The sequence below is a fragment of the Etheostoma spectabile genome, chromosome 23, assembly GCF_008692095.1.
Source record: "Etheostoma spectabile isolate EspeVRDwgs_2016 chromosome 23, UIUC_Espe_1.0, whole genome shotgun sequence".
NCBI classification, from domain to species: domain Eukaryota; kingdom Metazoa; phylum Chordata; class Actinopteri; order Perciformes; family Percidae; genus Etheostoma; species Etheostoma spectabile.
Window position 1 is genome coordinate 19994430 of NC_045755.1, and position 16145 is coordinate 20010574.

The following is a 16145-nucleotide window of genomic DNA, read 5'->3' on the forward strand; positions in this document are numbered from 1 at the left end:
GACCAGCAGAATAAAGCTCAGATCGGCCCAAAATATCAAGCCTGACCCGGCCCGAGGCCCCTGCACGTTGTGTCCGGGCCTGACCCGACAAATTAACTGTAATTATGAGCCAGAGTCCAATTTAAACCCAAAGTTTTTTTAAGACTTGGGCTGTTAAAACTGACAATCTCAACTCCAGTTCCGAGTTGTTTGAACTACAGAAATTTAGAATTATTTTATTGAATATTGCAACAAGGACGAAGCATTTAGGCCTAAACTGCGCAAACGGATCCGAGTGAAGAGACGTGAAATTAAATACCTCAACCCATAGCTCCCTTAGCTCCCTTAGCTGAAGATTGTGGGTATCGGATCAAGGCAGCAACATGATCAAAGCCCTGGAACCACATAGGAGACTTTCTTGTCCCACCTAATAAAGTAATGGTATCGGCCCACAGGCTCGGGCAGAGAATCTAAACTCTAAACGCACAACAGCGTCATTTCTGTTTTTTAGAAAATTCTATATTTTTTTTCATTTGAAGAGTTATCTCAGGACACTTCAGAGATGGAGTAGGTCTAGCCCACACTCTATAATTTACAGAGACCCATCAATTACTTCCTTTTCATCAGTAGAAACCTCGGACAGACCCGGGCTCTTGGTGGGCGGCCATCCGGGTCACAGAGGCCCTGATACAGACATACAGATATACAGATATGGAGAAATATAATCCATAATAATTATAGCAGTTGGTGTGATGAACCGTAGCGATTAGAGAGCGTCAGAGAAACACAGATGTTGGGTTTTTTTGGGAGAGGGGGAGACGTCTGCGGATAAAAAAAGCTCCCGAACAATGAAAGCTGAAGGAATCCTACCCAGGAGAAACTGACTGCAGCAAAGACTACAACTCCCAACATCCCATGCTACTTTATCACGTTACCAAACTGCGTCTTTTGTTGTTTTGGTTGAGAGATCCACATCATTTACATTTAGTTTAGTAAAAGTTTGGACATGCAGATGTGCATTCTCTACGTCTTCCTCTGCTCTCTTCTCTCTCGCTCTCGCTCCCTCTCTCTCTCTCTCTCTTTTCTCTCTCGCTCCCCTCTCTCTGCTCTTTGTCTCTTCCCCCTCTTCGCTCTTCCCTCTCCTCTCTCTCTCTCATCTGGTCTCCTCCCTCTTTTCCCTTCGCTTCCTGTCTCCCTCTGCCTTCCTCTGTTTTCTCCGTTCTCTCTCTCTGCTCGGCTCTCTCTCTTCTCCCTTCTTCCCCTCCCCTCGCTTCTCCCCTCTCTCCTCTCTCTTTTTTGCTGCTCTCTCTCTTCTCTCTTTCCCTTCTCCTCTCTTCCCTCTCTCCCTCCCCTCTCTCTCTCTCTCTGCCTCTCCCCTGTCTTTTCCCTCTCCTCTCTCTTGCTTCCCTCTCTTCTCCTCTCTTCTTCTGTCTCCTCTCTCTCTCCTCTTCTCTCTCTCCCTCTCTCTCTCTTCTCTCCCTTCTCTCTCTTTCTCTCTCTCGCTCCCCTCCCTCTCCTCGTCTCTCTCTCTCGCCCCCTCCTCCCTTCTCTCTCCCCCCTTCTCCCCCTTCCCCCCTTCCCCCTTTTTCCCTTCCCTTCCTCTCCCCCTTGTCCCCCTTCTCCTGTTCTCTCCTCTCTGCCCTCCTCTCCTCCTTTGTCCTCTCCTCTTTTTCCTTCTCTCTCTCCTCCTCTCTTCTCTTTCTCTCTCTCTCTCTCTCTCTCTCTCTCTCTTCTCTCTCTCTCTCTCTCTCTCTACAAAGTTAAAACTTTAAAAAAAAACCCCCCCTCCCAACCCCCCTCCTTTTAAATCAAAAATGGCTACTTTTAACTAGCTACTTTTTTCCTTCCTGTCGACAGTCCCGGGAAGCGAACCGACGGTTTTTTTCCCGCCCCCCCCCGGGCGCCCCAAAACCCACTGCCCGGCAAGGGGGGGGTGATGGAGCGGAGCCCCCCCCGGTGAGGGCCCCTTCCCCCCCAGGGAGCGCTGTGGGCGGGGGTCAGGGTTGACCCCGCCCCTCGACCCCCGGGCGCGCCGGCGCTCTGCCCCGCCGTGCCAGACGGTGGAGCCGCACGATTCGCTGCCGGCCGGCCAGAGGACACGCCCATCCGGCGCTCAGCGCGGGCAGCATGGCTTCAGTGACCCCCATCGCTCCAGACGCGGACCCGACACCTGGCCAGGGTACACCCACACCACACAAACACACCACACAACACGACCACAGACACACAGAAACACACACACAGACACACACACACACACACACACACACACACACATACATAAATACAGTTCTTAATTTAAAATAGATGCTTAATTAAGGCTGCATCAATCACGGGTTATGGATTCAAATTGAATTATGGGGAATGGGTCCCTTAAAGTGGCAGACGCATCGACGATGATCAGTGGGTCTGCAGCTGTAACACGTTTTCAGAGTCCAAGCAATCCAAATCCCAAAACCATTCAATTTAAAATCAGATTAAGTCTGAGAATAAAAATACAAATACAAATTTGATCACAAAAACAAAATTAAGAAGCAAATCTTTGGCAGTTTTGCTTCTTCTGTTCATGAAATCCTTCTGTTTGAAGCGGTTGTATCATATCAAGTATTTTTTTATGACAACGTGATGTTGGGATGAACCTGCGGCTCCTCTCGGCTTTACAGCTCATGTTTTCATCGTTCCGGCTTAACGCTCAGCGTCGCCTCGTAGCGTCTTCAGAGAAACAACGCTGTAAAAACCCGCTGCCCTGAGCAAACACACCCCGGTAAACCTAAATGTGAGAATCATTTTTTTTCCACTGCCCAACAAGTGCCCAAAAAAAACACGCTTGCAGGTTTAAAGATGAGAAGGGCTGCAACTAACAGTTATATCCATAGCTGATTAATCTGTTGATTATTTTCTCTAATAATAGATCAGTTGTTTGGTCTATAAAATGTCGGAAATTGGTGAAGAATTTCAGTCAGTGCTTCCAAAAGCCCAAAATTAATAAGGTTGGTCTTCGTTTGATTTTAACAAGTCTTATTCGGAGTCTTCCTTTCGATTTTAGGTTTTAATCAACTCTCGAGTTCCATTCTTTAAGCGGTGGAGTAGAAACGGGTCCCACGCTTATTTTAAAGATAAGAGGAGCATTTTGTTTTTTATTCAGCGGTGAGTTACAGTTTTACCGGGTTTTTCAACGTAAAATAAAGCCACACAGTTTGGGCTGCAACTCCTCAAGCACCCTGGGAGTACAGGTCGCTATGGAAAACTTAGTTAGTTACTTGTGTTGAATTTGGAACTGATTTTCCCGACTAAATCTTCCGAACTGTTCCGCTAAAGAAACGACTCGACGTTGAGATCATGATCGTTGAAACGATTCCAGGTTGGAACCGGTCCTCGATGCCCCATCCTGAAGACGACGTCCTTAATTATCTTGCTTTCTAGAAAATAATCACATTTAAAAAGCTGAGAATTCTTACCTTTTTTTTTATAAAATTGATCAAAACCGATTACCGGTAATCGGTTAGAAAACATAGTAGACAACTAACCGATCGATCTGTGCAGCTCTGGCGTGAAGTGTTCCCTTGTTGCCCTCTTGGTGGACTCCTTGTCTTTGCTCCCCCTGCAGGACATCGAGGAGACGGTGACCGTGGCCCTGGGGGAGCTGCGGCAGCTGGAGCGGCAGGGCTGCGGCCGGCTCCCGACGTGGTGCTGGACACACTGGAGCAGGTGAAGAACGGCCCCCCCACCGCCTGCTCCTCCGAGTCTCCCAGCCCCCACAGCACCCCCAGCACCCCGGGAACCCCCGGGACACCCGGGACGCCTGGCACCCCGAGCCCCCTCAGCCCTCTGAGCCCCATGAGCCCACTCCCCGGACCTCCGCCCGGACCTCCCAGACCGGCCAACCCTTCCCCCGACACCCTGGGCTCCTTCAAACCTGTGGCAGCCGCTCGCATGGGGGCCCCGCTGCGGCCCCCCGCCCTTCGGCCCAAACCTACGGTGCCGCCCAAGAGCAGCACCCCGCCTCTGCCCCCGCCACTGGACAAGTCCTGCACCATGTGAGCCAAAACAGGCCGACGAACGGCCAAATCAGGCCTACCCGGGCCAAAAATGGGCTAGAAGAGGAGATCAGGGTACTGCTTAATGTTAATAATCAACATGAGGGTAGAAATGGTAGGACAGAGAAAAAGGGTTTAAATGTAGTAATAAACTATAATATATGACATGAACTATGATATGATATGCCATGATATTTATGTGTTGTCAGGTTGGTGTGTACTCTCTTGGTGTGTAGGAGTTTACTTTCTCCGTGTATTGAAGCATTTATCAAAGGTTAGCTACAAAGTGCTGGTGAAGAGACACGGGAACGAAGCATAGGCAGAGTGTCCTGTCCTGTATATGAGGCGTGGGGAGTGTAGTGCAGCTCCAGTAAGATGTAGTTTCAGTGACGTGAAATTGTAGTCACCCACAAAAGGCTGCTGTTTTCTTAAAAAAAAAAAAAAAAAAAAACCCCGATCGGCTGCTGTATCTGTGACGAGAGACTAAAGGAAGAGGACCCGGCAGAGTGAAGGGGGACAATGGTTCAACAACGTCCGTCTGACTTATAATTTTATTTTTTTATTTCCCACTCGGTTCAGCTGCTAAGCTCACTCAACACCTCAAACCACGAAACGCCTCTTGAGGTCGCCAGTGACACCAAACTCACGTTTATTCTCACTCGTCCAGCTTTTAATGAATGTTTCCAGTATTAAACGACTGTTCAGCCATCTATTGAATGTTCAGCGAGTTGCTGCGGCGACTCGTTAAACCTTTTAACAGCCTTCTTGTGTTTTTGGAAGGGGGGGGGGGGGGTGCCCAGGCGCCCAGGCCACAGCTTCAGACAGGGGGTGACGGTTGAGCGGTGGAGGGAGCTTGGACAGAACTTTTTCTGGGATGGGGGTGGGTGTATGATTTTGTTCTGTGTGTGTGTGTGTGTGTGTGTGTGTGTGTGTGTGTGTGTGTGTGTGTGTGTGTGTGTGTGTGGTGTGTGTGTGTGTGTGTGTGTGTGTGTGTGTGTGTGTGTGTGTGTGTGTGTGTGTGTGTGTGTGTGTGTGGTGTGTGTTTTGCTGCCTGCCCTTGTTCTGCTCCCTTGTAAGTGCAGAAGCACTAGAATAGTGATAGATGATAGATAATTCATGCCTGCCTTGAGTACCAGAACACGCAAGTGCAAGTTGGGAAAACGAGTACAAAAAGCATGCCACTTTGTGTGTGTGTGTGTGTGTGTGTGTGTGGTGTGTGTGTGTGTGTGTGTGTGTGTGTGTGTGTGTGGTGTGTGTGTGTGTGTGGTGTGTGTGTGTGTGTGTGTGGGGTGTGTGTGTGTGTGTGTGTGTGTGTCAGACAGACTAATGGTTTACCTGGTTGTGAAGTCACTAGTTAACCTTAAATTCACAATAAGCTAACAGGGTGGGGCTTTGTGTGTAAACGCCCAAAAATAAAACACTTGAACAGCACACTGAATGTGGGTTAGTCCAACCGGCTGGTAACTGATGTGTGTGTGTGTGTGTGTGTGGTGATTTAACATGACGTGCTGAGACACATCTGTGTATATGTGTGTGTATGTGAAAGTGCCTTTTTTTTTTTTAATCCTTGTCTTTTTTGGGGAGTTGTGAATCCACTCACGCATGTCCTGAACGAAGAGCAGCAGCACTCTGAATGAAATAATCATAAAGTGTTTAGTAGATTACTGAATTATGAATTCTAGCATTAACCCATTGTGACATTGCACTTTGATGTATAGGATTGTGTACTTGGCATGTAGCATCATAACATGTTGGTGCATTTTAACTCAAAGGGAGGTTTCTTTGAATGTGTTTCATAATAACGGAAATGGTTTTTGTCTGTTAGTGTTGCTGTATTTGAACAACTGAGCTTCCTAAAGATTAGCTCATATAGCCAAATGGATTGTATCAACGTGTTGTATTTATATTATAAATAAACCTGAATAAATTAGCATTCAAGTCATTAAATTGATTGAAACTTTTCTTTAGATGAAATGTGGCTAAATGTTTGGTCGGAACCCTAATTATTCTGTAAATCGGTGGTTTCTTAAACTTTTTCTGTCGCGCCCCCCTGAGAAAGTTGATTAAAATTGTAAAATGTTACAAACGGCAATGGGCTTCTGAATGAGCTTTTCTTACTTCTGGAAAAGAACCCGGATGTTCTGGTTTCACATCAGCTCTGTAGAGTTATGGTTCCCTGTTGATACTCTTAGCCCGGCATCTACAGTGCTGGGATGAAGCCCGACATCATGTCCCTCCCCTTCCACTGCTGTATCCCTGCTATCTACTTAGCAAGGGCAGGGCTCCGATTGTTTTAAAGAAATAAAAACGTGTTTTTTTTCCAGTCAAAGTGGGGTTTTTTTCTCTCTTCTATCCTAGAATAGATACACACTGGAAATCCAGTGTTCTTGCAATAGCACAAATTGAATTTGCTCAGCGAGTTACTCCGGCATCGAGTAACGCTGCTCATTAACTCTGCCCTTTTAGCCGAGCTGCACCAATCACATCGGTGTATCTGATGTGGGCGGGGCCAGAAACGAGCTCAACAGATGATGACAGTCTAATCCACCAGTTAGCTCCGCTGGTAGCTAAGCGTACGGGGCTCTGGATACGTCGCCCCGTGTGTTGATGTGATTGGTCGTAGCGTTATCCAATTGCGTGCAGTGAGATTTTCAAATGCACGCTTGGTGCCGCCCCTCCTAGATGGGCGACTTTCATCCCTCCATGCCTGATCCTTAATCTTTTAAGGTGTGTTTTGATACTTTGACAGTATTTATGTAGCACCTCAACCTGCTTTATAATAAAAATAAAGACACAGAAATCTCACTTTTTATAATATGGGAGTAATGGGACCTTTAAATGTTGTAATAGCCCAGTCTCCTGCAGCACCTTAAATGCAACATAACATGTAGGACTGCAACTAAAACAAATGTGCATTACTGATGCATCAGTCAATCGATTCTTCAACCAGATGTTTAATTATCTCCAAGCTTTATTTAAATGGTATCAAGCCCAGTAAATAAACTATTAAATTGTAAAGTGAACATGTTAAAACAGTAATTGATGCAAAATAATTAAAATTCTTAATATGTTTTAAATAAACAAAAGATTTTAAGCACCTCCAGCGTGTCTGTTGAACTGTTTCAGCCTAAGAATCGGCGAGAGAGGAACATCTCTTTGGTCTCGACCTTTTTTTTTGGGGGGGGGGGGCAAAATGAGATGCAGAGCAACAAAAAAAAAAGACTGCTAAACCAACCAGAAGTTGGTCCGCGGTTTCTAAAAGAAAATGGAACATTTATAAGCATCTTATGTATCTGTGAGAAGTTATTTGAGGTTCATCCTCACTTCTAAGCCGTGCATGTCAGCCCTTTGACCCGGGTTTGAGGGTGCTGAAGGGTTTGGAGTTTCGCAGTGAGCCTGAGATCTCCTGCAGGAAGGCGGCGATGTGCAGATCCTTCTCCGACTTCCTGCCGTCAAAGATGACCACCAGGGTGAAGTGAGGCTCGGGCCGCGTCAGGTAGTAGGTGCTCTGGACTTTATCGTCGTAGAAGTGCACCACCTTGTCCAGAGTGTTGAGCTCGGCAGCGCGGTCTCCCATCATCATGATGACATTGGGCCAGTGCGTGAGCGGCCGCTCCCCCGTCGGCAGCGACACCACGGCTGGGAACTGCTCCACGCCCTTCGGTGCTTCTCGGTACAAGTGCGGGTGGTGGTAGCCGTGGCCCTGGAAGCTTTCGGAGCCTCGGTTGTCGAACACCAGCGACACGTTGCTGGCGTCGTGTTTGCGGATGAAGGAGCAGATCTTCCCGTGGTAGTCGACCGTGGTGCGGGCGGTCAGGGCTCTCATGTCGGTCGGGGCCGTCTGCCGGCTGAGGGCTTCGTGGAAGTAGAAGCTGAACTTGGCGAGGAGCAGCGCCTGGAAGCGCTGCAGCCACACGTACAGGTGCGGCGGCTGCACGGCCTTCTGGGACTGACCTCCAAACAGATGCTTGCGGGTCTCTTTCTGCCGCTGGAAGAGCTGGCCCCAGGCGATGAGCTTGGAGTTGGCACCGTGCAGGCTGAGCAGAGCGGGCAGGAAATACCACTCGGACACCTGGGCCTGGCAGCGCAGTAACTGGGTCACCACGTCCACCTCCGTCTGGAAGCCCTCCTCCACGCGGCCCAGGATGGGGTGGTGGAACCTGAAGGAGCACGGAAGAGGAGCTGGTCAAATTTGAAGGGACCTGCAAGCAGCTTGACCTGCTGAGAATACATTTGCATTTAAGTTCCTTCACACACACACACACACTCTATATTTGGGCTACATATATTTCTCCAGAGAGCTGAGGAGCATGTTCACCTTCACCCTTCAGTGCACGGTCACATTAGGGATGTGTGGTGTGTCACGCTGCGAGCTGCTGCAGCTCACCCGTGCAGTGTGTGTTCCTGCTACAGATGCAGGACACGGTTTTGCTGACACACCCACTCCGGGGAAAACTGTGAGATTCTGCGTTTGCTGGATTAAGCAGAAAGTTTTCCCCCCTCCAACCCAGATATGTCCGTCTCTTTTACAAGTTTTTCTTTCATCGCACTCATTTCTTTTTATAATCCACCTGCTTCTGGGTTTCTTTGGTGGTGTTTTATATGATTTGAGACCTGAAACCACAAGTTGTTGTTTTTTTTCAAAAGTGTCGTTTTTGAAACAATTTGCTGCACTAAATTGGGAAGATTTAAGTGTTAAAAACCCTTAATAAAACATAACGGACTAAGGATTATTCAAAAACAGACACGATTTTATGTTCTTAAAGCATCAGATTTTTTACAAAGTGATCGTGTGTGTTGTAACGCAGACACAGATACACACTTGGAGCTGTATTTATGCAGGACGGCTTCCAGTGTTGTGACCAGCTCGTCTAGGTTGATGCTCTTCTGGCTGCCCAGGGAGTGCATCTTCTCGTACAGGTCGGCCATCTCCATGCGGGCCTGGGTGAAGTGGCAGAGCTGCTCCGACAGGTGCGACAGCAAGTCCTCCAGGTAGGAGGCGGAGCCCGGCTGGCTGTGGCGCCCCATCGTCACCACTTTCCTGAGCTCGTTGTACAGGGAGGTGTAGATGGTTCGAATGGAGTCCTTGCGGCTGAAGAAGGACTGGCCACCTGCAGAGAGTGAAAAAAACATGGTGGAATTATTTGAGCATTCGTGTGCTACAGCGCCATCTGGTGTTGGAAACACGTTGCTGTCACTGGGACAGCAACCTATTTCCCTGGGTTAAACTTTTGGTTTTGCACCTTTTTTTTTTTTTTTTTTTAAGATTTCCTCACCTTATACTTTGTACTGCAAATGCTGCACAGCGATTTCCCTCAGGATGAATCAAGTTGTATCTTATCTTAAAAGTAGCCTACCTAGTTTGGTCTTGAATAATTTGAGTACAATATTGAATTTTTCATATCAATATCTCTTTAATTAGCCACAATGTACTAAGCTTACACAAAAGGTAGCTCACCATAAAGTGGTTCAGCTTACACCGCTGTACTCTAAGAAAATGTTGAGGTGTTTGTACTTGACATGAGTATTTCTATTTTATAAAACTTTTTGCCCATCCTACACTACATTTTGATTGATTACATTTAGATTCAGATTCATACAAAAATAAGCACTTTTACTTTTGGTCTTTTAAGTATAATTTTTAAGATGATACTTTTGTACTTTTACCAAAGTATGATTTTGAATGCAGGACTTTTAACTTTACTTTGTAAGAAGCTTAATTTCTGCATTGAAAAATTACACTTCCCCACTATTAGTTATGTGGTTCACGCCCAGGACCCCTAAACCGATACGAATCCAACCATGAACCCCCATTTTATAAGAAATCACGTGAACGTTGCACGGGATACAATCACGGACACATCGGCAGTAGAGTGCGGATCGGTCCGAACCCGACCCGAGCCCGACCCGAGCCCGACCCAGTTAAAATCGCATTTGTTTCTCATACTAATGACACATGTGTGGAAATTGCGGAAAGATGCAAGAGACAATTTCTCACTTTGAGCACACGAAAAGCATGGCTCGTTTATTCAACAGGAGAAAACCACTGAATACAGAATAAGGCGCTACGCTTAATGCCAACCTCATAACGTCCCACGTCATCACGCCTTCACAACATTTAAAGGGGCCGTGTTCCCTGAACCGTTATTAACTGTGGTGACTCAAAGGCAGTGAATTACATGTGTAATTAAATGTGTGTGGAACAACACTTATCAACAAGGTGACTTATGTATGTCACAGTCACTACACATGTACGTTTGTTTGTGTGGAAAGCCGCTTTTATTAAGCAATTGTAGGAAGGCATTGGGAAATGTCAACAGATGAGCATCAATGCACACAGGGCAACAAGCGCCATTACCTACATAATAAGCTGTTTTAAATTCAAAATGTTCAATGCCTTATCGCGCTGATGGGACCGAGCACGACCCGAACCCGAGCATCCTTTCTAAAATATCTGTTCGAACCCGGCCCGGCCCGTCGGGTCCCGTCGGGTCCCGTCGGGCTCGGGTCGGGTATCCATCCTCTAATCGGCAGGGGAAACGTTAAAGCGGTTTCAGACTTTGACAGACACTTATTTCCGATGTCTCCCCCCCACCCCACCACCCCCAAACCACCACCACCTCCGGTGAATTACCCATTTTCTGTCCGAGGAATGTCATGTTGTGGTACGCCTTCTCCGCGGCGGCCAGGTGGGCCAGCGCGGCCAGCAGCGCGGCCCAGATCGCCCCGGTGCTCTTGCTGTTGTCCTTCTCCTTCTCCACGTAGTCCTTGGCCCGGTCGAAAGAAAACATGCCCAGCTGCGTGAAGAAGCTCTCCAGTATGGCCCGCTCCCGGGGAACGGGCCGCAGCTCCTCCACCTCCGTCATTGTGTCGGAGACGCTCCCGCAAACCGACCGTTGGAGCCGCCGGTCAGCTCGAGCTAACGGCTAGCTAACTGTGTTAGCACAGTGACGCGCTAGCGTCTAGGTAAGAAAATATCATTTTCGAGCCCCAATACACGCAATTTACCGACTTTAAAACAGCTTCACATTTTTTCAAAACGTATTTCTTCACGATGATGTCGGTTACATTCCTTCAATATGTACTTTAAATCGATAAATGTAAAGAATTGTCTGTGTCCAGCTAACAAGGCTAACTGAGCGACGCCATTTTGGTTACGTTGTATATAAATACTACGGCAAGCCAAGAGTACCAAGATAAAGGCGTTTGGTTTGAGTTTGCAGTAGCGCTAAGACAGAATTATGGGGTTAATATTATAAAAAATAGGCTGTAATTTACCAAAGTGTGTTGTGAGTAGTGAAACTGTATCCGTATGTGTGTATGTAGAAAAACAAAACAAACACTGCAAACACACACTCAAAAACTGATCAATGAAATGGTTACTAGTAGGCCTATTTAGCTTCAATAGTTCAATAGTTATTTACAAATCTAGCGTAAGTGCACATGTACAAATCTCAGTATACAATTACTCATTTACAGATTTGTGTACATTCCCAAATGAGTACAGTTTCAAAACTCTCCACAAACATTTGCAAATACCTTTTCTACAATAATACCCTGGAATACTCTGGAATACTGTTTTCATTCAAGAAGTTGTACTCAAAAACAAGGGTTTTATATCTAATTTTCCGTTTGTTTGTATCTGTAATCATAAATTTGTCTCTACCTGGAAATTCAGTGTTGAAATATGTGTATTCAGAGCACTTGCAAGCTCACTTTAACAATCTGTGTGGCAAAAATACTTTATATAGTTCTAATAATATCCCAATATCATTCCACAGCAAAGCATACTGTACATTTCTGTTATGATCACAGCTCTGTCTTTGCTAATCATGTATATGTCATCCCTGAACAGAGGGTTTTCTGGCTTTTAGCGATTAATAGAAACATTCATAGAAATCAGATTTGCGCTGGTGGAGTACACTGTCACATGAGGATTTTGTCAAAGACTCTTTGTTAGAAAGTCCATATAATTATTAACAGCCCTACAGACTATAAAAGTGGTTGTGTTGGAAATGGTCAAACCCAAATCAGCCCGTGTTGTTGGCCTTGCTAGCAGCGTGACTGGGTTCAGGGTGTGCCAGTCCACCTCTGGGATCCAGACTGGACTGGGTTCAGGGTGTGCCAGTCCACCTCTGGGATCCAGACTGGACTGGGTTCAGGGTGTGCCAGTCCACCTCTGGGATCCAGACTGGACTGGGTTCAGGGTGTGCCAGTCCACCTCTGGGATCCAGACTGGACTGGGTTCAGGGTGTGCCAGTCCACCTCTGGGATCCAGACTGGACTGGGTTCAGGGTGTGCCAGTCCACCTCTGGGGTCCAGACTCAAAGATCTCAACAACTAAATGTTGGATCGCAATTAAATTTGGTACAGGTATTCATCGTGTTGTTTTCACTTATCCTGTAAAATATCCCATCATCTGCTTGATGGATTAGCCAAACGCATGTTTTCTAGGGCTCCACCTAACAACTATTTTCCTAATGAATTTGGATTAACTGACCAATGATTTAGTTAAAAAGAAAACAGAAAACTGTGGAAAATGCAGATAAGAAGGCCAAGGTGTTATTTTCAGATTGCTCGTTTTGTCCGACCTAGGCCCAAAATTGAAAGATTATAAACCTGCAAGGTTATATTTGACAGTATATGAAAAGTAAAAAGCAGCAATCTTTTACGTTTTAGAAACTGGAAACGGCAACCGGTGACATTTGGGATGGCTCTTTCTATCGGTCGGCTGATCAGAACACCGCTTTGATCCAGCATGAAATATATATATATATATATATATATATATATATATATATATATATACAACTACTGGTGGATTACTAAGACGTTTTGTCCAGAATCATGGTGCTGAGAGGATTTAACCTACTGTCTTAAAGCTTTAGATTAGATTAGATTAGATTAGATTAGACTTTATTTATCCCACAACGGGGAAATTTCGTTATCACAGCAGCAGCATTTTCTTCAATAACAGCAAAAAACAAAAACACTCAACCAAGGAAACACACAAGAAATACAGGCAAACAACAGACAATGATTATACGGTAGACTGAAAGGAAGCAAAATGGCGTCAAATAAAAGGTATTTTAAAGTGCGATTGCCATGATACAAGAAACAATATTGCGGTGTAAGTGATGTTAAAATTAAATTGAACGTGTAATTAGAGTACTAAAGCAAGAGTCGGTAGCATAATATAAATTATATCAACCTGTGACCATAAATATTGAAAAGTAAGTGCTTGTGATAAAATAATATAAATGCCGATAATGAAGATAAACAGAAAGTGTGTGGTGTAGATGGGAGGAGAAAAACAGGACCAGGACTACGGCACTATCAGGTGGTGCAGGTGTTGTAGAGTCAGACAGAGACCTGCGGTACCCCTCCTTAGTGCGTCGCTTTTGATATTAACGAACGTCTGTTACATTCAAGCCGTTGCTAAACGAGTTGCTCCAAAGCTAATTAAGACTCCCAGCTCCACACACACTCTATCTCTCTGGGTCTCTCAGTGTGACTACGCTCGGAAGATCGTGGCGTCCTGTGACTTTCTCGCACGGAAGCTCGAGTGAAGATAAAGGGGGGGGTGCATCCGATCACGGAAGGCTTGTATCATGTGGACGCGCCGACAGTGTCGTTGTCATTGCACAGAATTCCTCACCAGGGCGACAGAAACTACGCACCGTAGCTTTAAATAATCCCCCTGTCGTCTCTCGGGCCACCTTGAGGTTCAAGTACCTGGGAAAAACTACAAACATTCCCATCAGCCTCAGCTGAACATTGTCTTGTTAGCATGCTAGCATGCTAAGATGGTGAACATGGTAAAAATAACACCTGCTAAACATTAGCATTTTTAATGTGAGAATGTTAGCATGCTGCTGTTAGCAATTACGGTCAATTACTTGTGTCTAAGTAGAGCTGTGCACTTAGTTAAATTTTTTATTAATTTTCAATTAATTCAAGTTAACTCTAATTTTGTGTTTTGTTCTGAAGGGGAAGTCAAAAAGTTTAACGTGAAAAGTAACAAGGGAAATATAACAGTTACAGGTGTTTTTACAATTGATATGTTTCACTGGTTTTTAAGTTCGATAAATGCAACATCTACGAGTATTTGTGTTAAATAATCGTGATTATGATTTCTTCCCCATAATCAAGCAGCACTTTGCCTGTACAGCCCCACAGGGTCGGTGGCGTGGCTGCTGATTCAAGGCTGGTTTTTTACAGACTTTCCTAGAAAAATGCTTGGATTTTTTTTTTTTTTTTTTTTTTATATGTATACCAGAATAGATTGTCTTATACTGATTCTCAGACATTTACAGTAATTAACATGTTCCCGCTGCAAGAAGACACAACATCATAATTCAGTGTTGGTCAAAGCACAGATTCATAGAGCTCCTTAATGCATTTATTTCATTAATAATCCATACTAATCAGCCATAACATTTTGGTTCAACCATTACAGCTGAAAAGCTTCAGATAGAAAAACAACAGTTGGGCGCGTTGTGATGTTGGCACACGCCCACTGTTGCTCTGTTTCTAATCACTTTCCTTGGTGACGATGGAAGAGTTACACCGTTACGGTTGTTTTTTATTTTACCTAACCAGACCGCGTCATTGTCCGGGCTCCTTTGCACGATCAGACTTCCTCTCAAAGGGGACAGTGCGTCATACCCCACAAATGGCTGCAGAGCTCACACTTCCAAACATTTCCAAATGTTGCGTGGTCCGCCAACACGCTACCTTGGGGTAATGTTGGACAGTTGACGCCAGTGTTTTCCGGCTACCCAATCAGACCAGCCTGTCATCGATAAACCACGGTTTATGACATGGATCTATGTCGACGTAGTCCCTCTCTATTCTGTTCTTCCTCCCTCTGCCGGGCTCCCGGGACCATGATAAAAAAAAAGAAAAAAAAAAAACTGATTCCAAAGATTTGTCCTCTTACAAATTTGGGACATTGTTTTTGATCAACTGTAGCTCCATATAGAAAGTTGCAGTAACGTTGTGTTGTGTCGAAATAAAGGGGAGCAGCTGTCGCCCATGGTCCGTACCAGTTCTGTGATTTCCATGTTCAATGCACAAATGCAGTGCCCGCTTTGCCCTGCTACGCCCTGCTACGTCCTGCTACCCCTGGCTACGTCCTGCTACGTCCTGTAGTCCTGGTACGCCTGCTTGGCCCCCTACGCCCTGCTACGCCTGGACTGGAAAAACATGCTACGCTGCTATCCTTTCCCTGCTACGCCTCTACGTCCTTGTACTCTGCAGCCTGCTGTCCTTGTAATGCCGCCAGCGTCCAACGCCCGAACTAAAAAAGACTGCCTACAATACTAATTTTTTCTATTTTGTTTGCCACTCTTATTCCTACCAAAGGCCGTCAAACCGCCTCCAGAGCTGGTCGGGTTGGGTCTGGGGCGGGCCAGTTTGCCTAAAAAAAAGTTTTCCCCGCAACTGTGGCCCGTTGCTTTCTGGGGAAATATTAGCCTGTTGGGTCCTTGTGGATTCTGGCGTGTGGGCTAGACCTGCTCTATCTGGTAAAGGGTCCAGATAAAATTTGTTTGAATTGATACCCTAAATAAAAATTTAATGAATTGAATTGTGGGGTCATGTTGTCAATGTAAAATTTACCAGTTTTGACAGTAAACTGGGAAACGTGTGCAAAAATAAAGCGTGAACCACAGGAGTTTTTTGGGATCGAGTTTTAAAGAGAAAAAATGGTTCAGAAATTGAAAGAAGGTTTTTTTAAATTTCATTTTGTGTTGTTAAAATAATGAAAAGCGTGACTCGTTGCTGTGCTGACTGTGAGAGTTTTGAAAAAAATGAATTTGTATAGAGAAATGCAGTGGTGGAAGAAGTACTCTTATCTTTCATAAGTAAAGCAATACTTTAGTAATATATATTGTACAGTATTGGATTATAATTTCTGATGCATTAATGTGTTCATCACTTTAATCTGGCAGCTGGTAAAGGTGGAGCAAATTAAAATGACCTTATATCCTGCTGGATGGCTTAAGCTATAATAATACACAATATTTTATGAGTTGATTTATATTTTATATTAAAACTCTAAATCTGTAAAGTCATTTAAGTTGTCAAATATAAATGAAGTGGAGTAAAAAGTACAATATTTGCCCC

The 16145-nt window shown here is 45.3% G+C and overlaps 2 protein-coding genes across 2 annotated transcripts in view; one reads left to right on the forward strand and one right to left on the reverse strand.

The window, feature by feature from the left end:
• Positions 1-5949, forward strand: part of LOC116672945 (SLIT-ROBO Rho GTPase-activating protein 1-like) — a 44378-nt gene extending 38429 nt beyond the window's left edge. The window contains 5 exon segments of the mRNA XM_032504938.1: positions 1837-1926; positions 1928-2152; positions 3580-3647; positions 3650-4980; positions 5335-5949. Of these exon segments, the coding sequence (XP_032360829.1) occupies positions 1837-1926; positions 1928-2152; positions 3580-3647; positions 3650-4020 (754 nt within the window). The 3' untranslated portion in view covers positions 4021-4980; positions 5335-5949.
• Positions 5950-7202: 1253 nt separating this feature from the next.
• Positions 7203-11190, reverse strand: LOC116672943 (KICSTOR complex protein C12orf66 homolog). Its single transcript, XM_032504936.1, has 3 exons — positions 10651-11190; positions 8839-9127; positions 7203-8176 (listed from the first exon to the last, which is right to left on the reverse strand). The coding sequence occupies exons 1-3, from the start codon at positions 10880-10882 to the stop codon at positions 7357-7359; spliced, it is 1341 nt and encodes a 446-aa protein (XP_032360827.1). The 5' UTR covers positions 10883-11190; the 3' UTR covers positions 7203-7356.
• Between the last annotated feature and the right edge of the window lie 4955 nt (positions 11191-16145).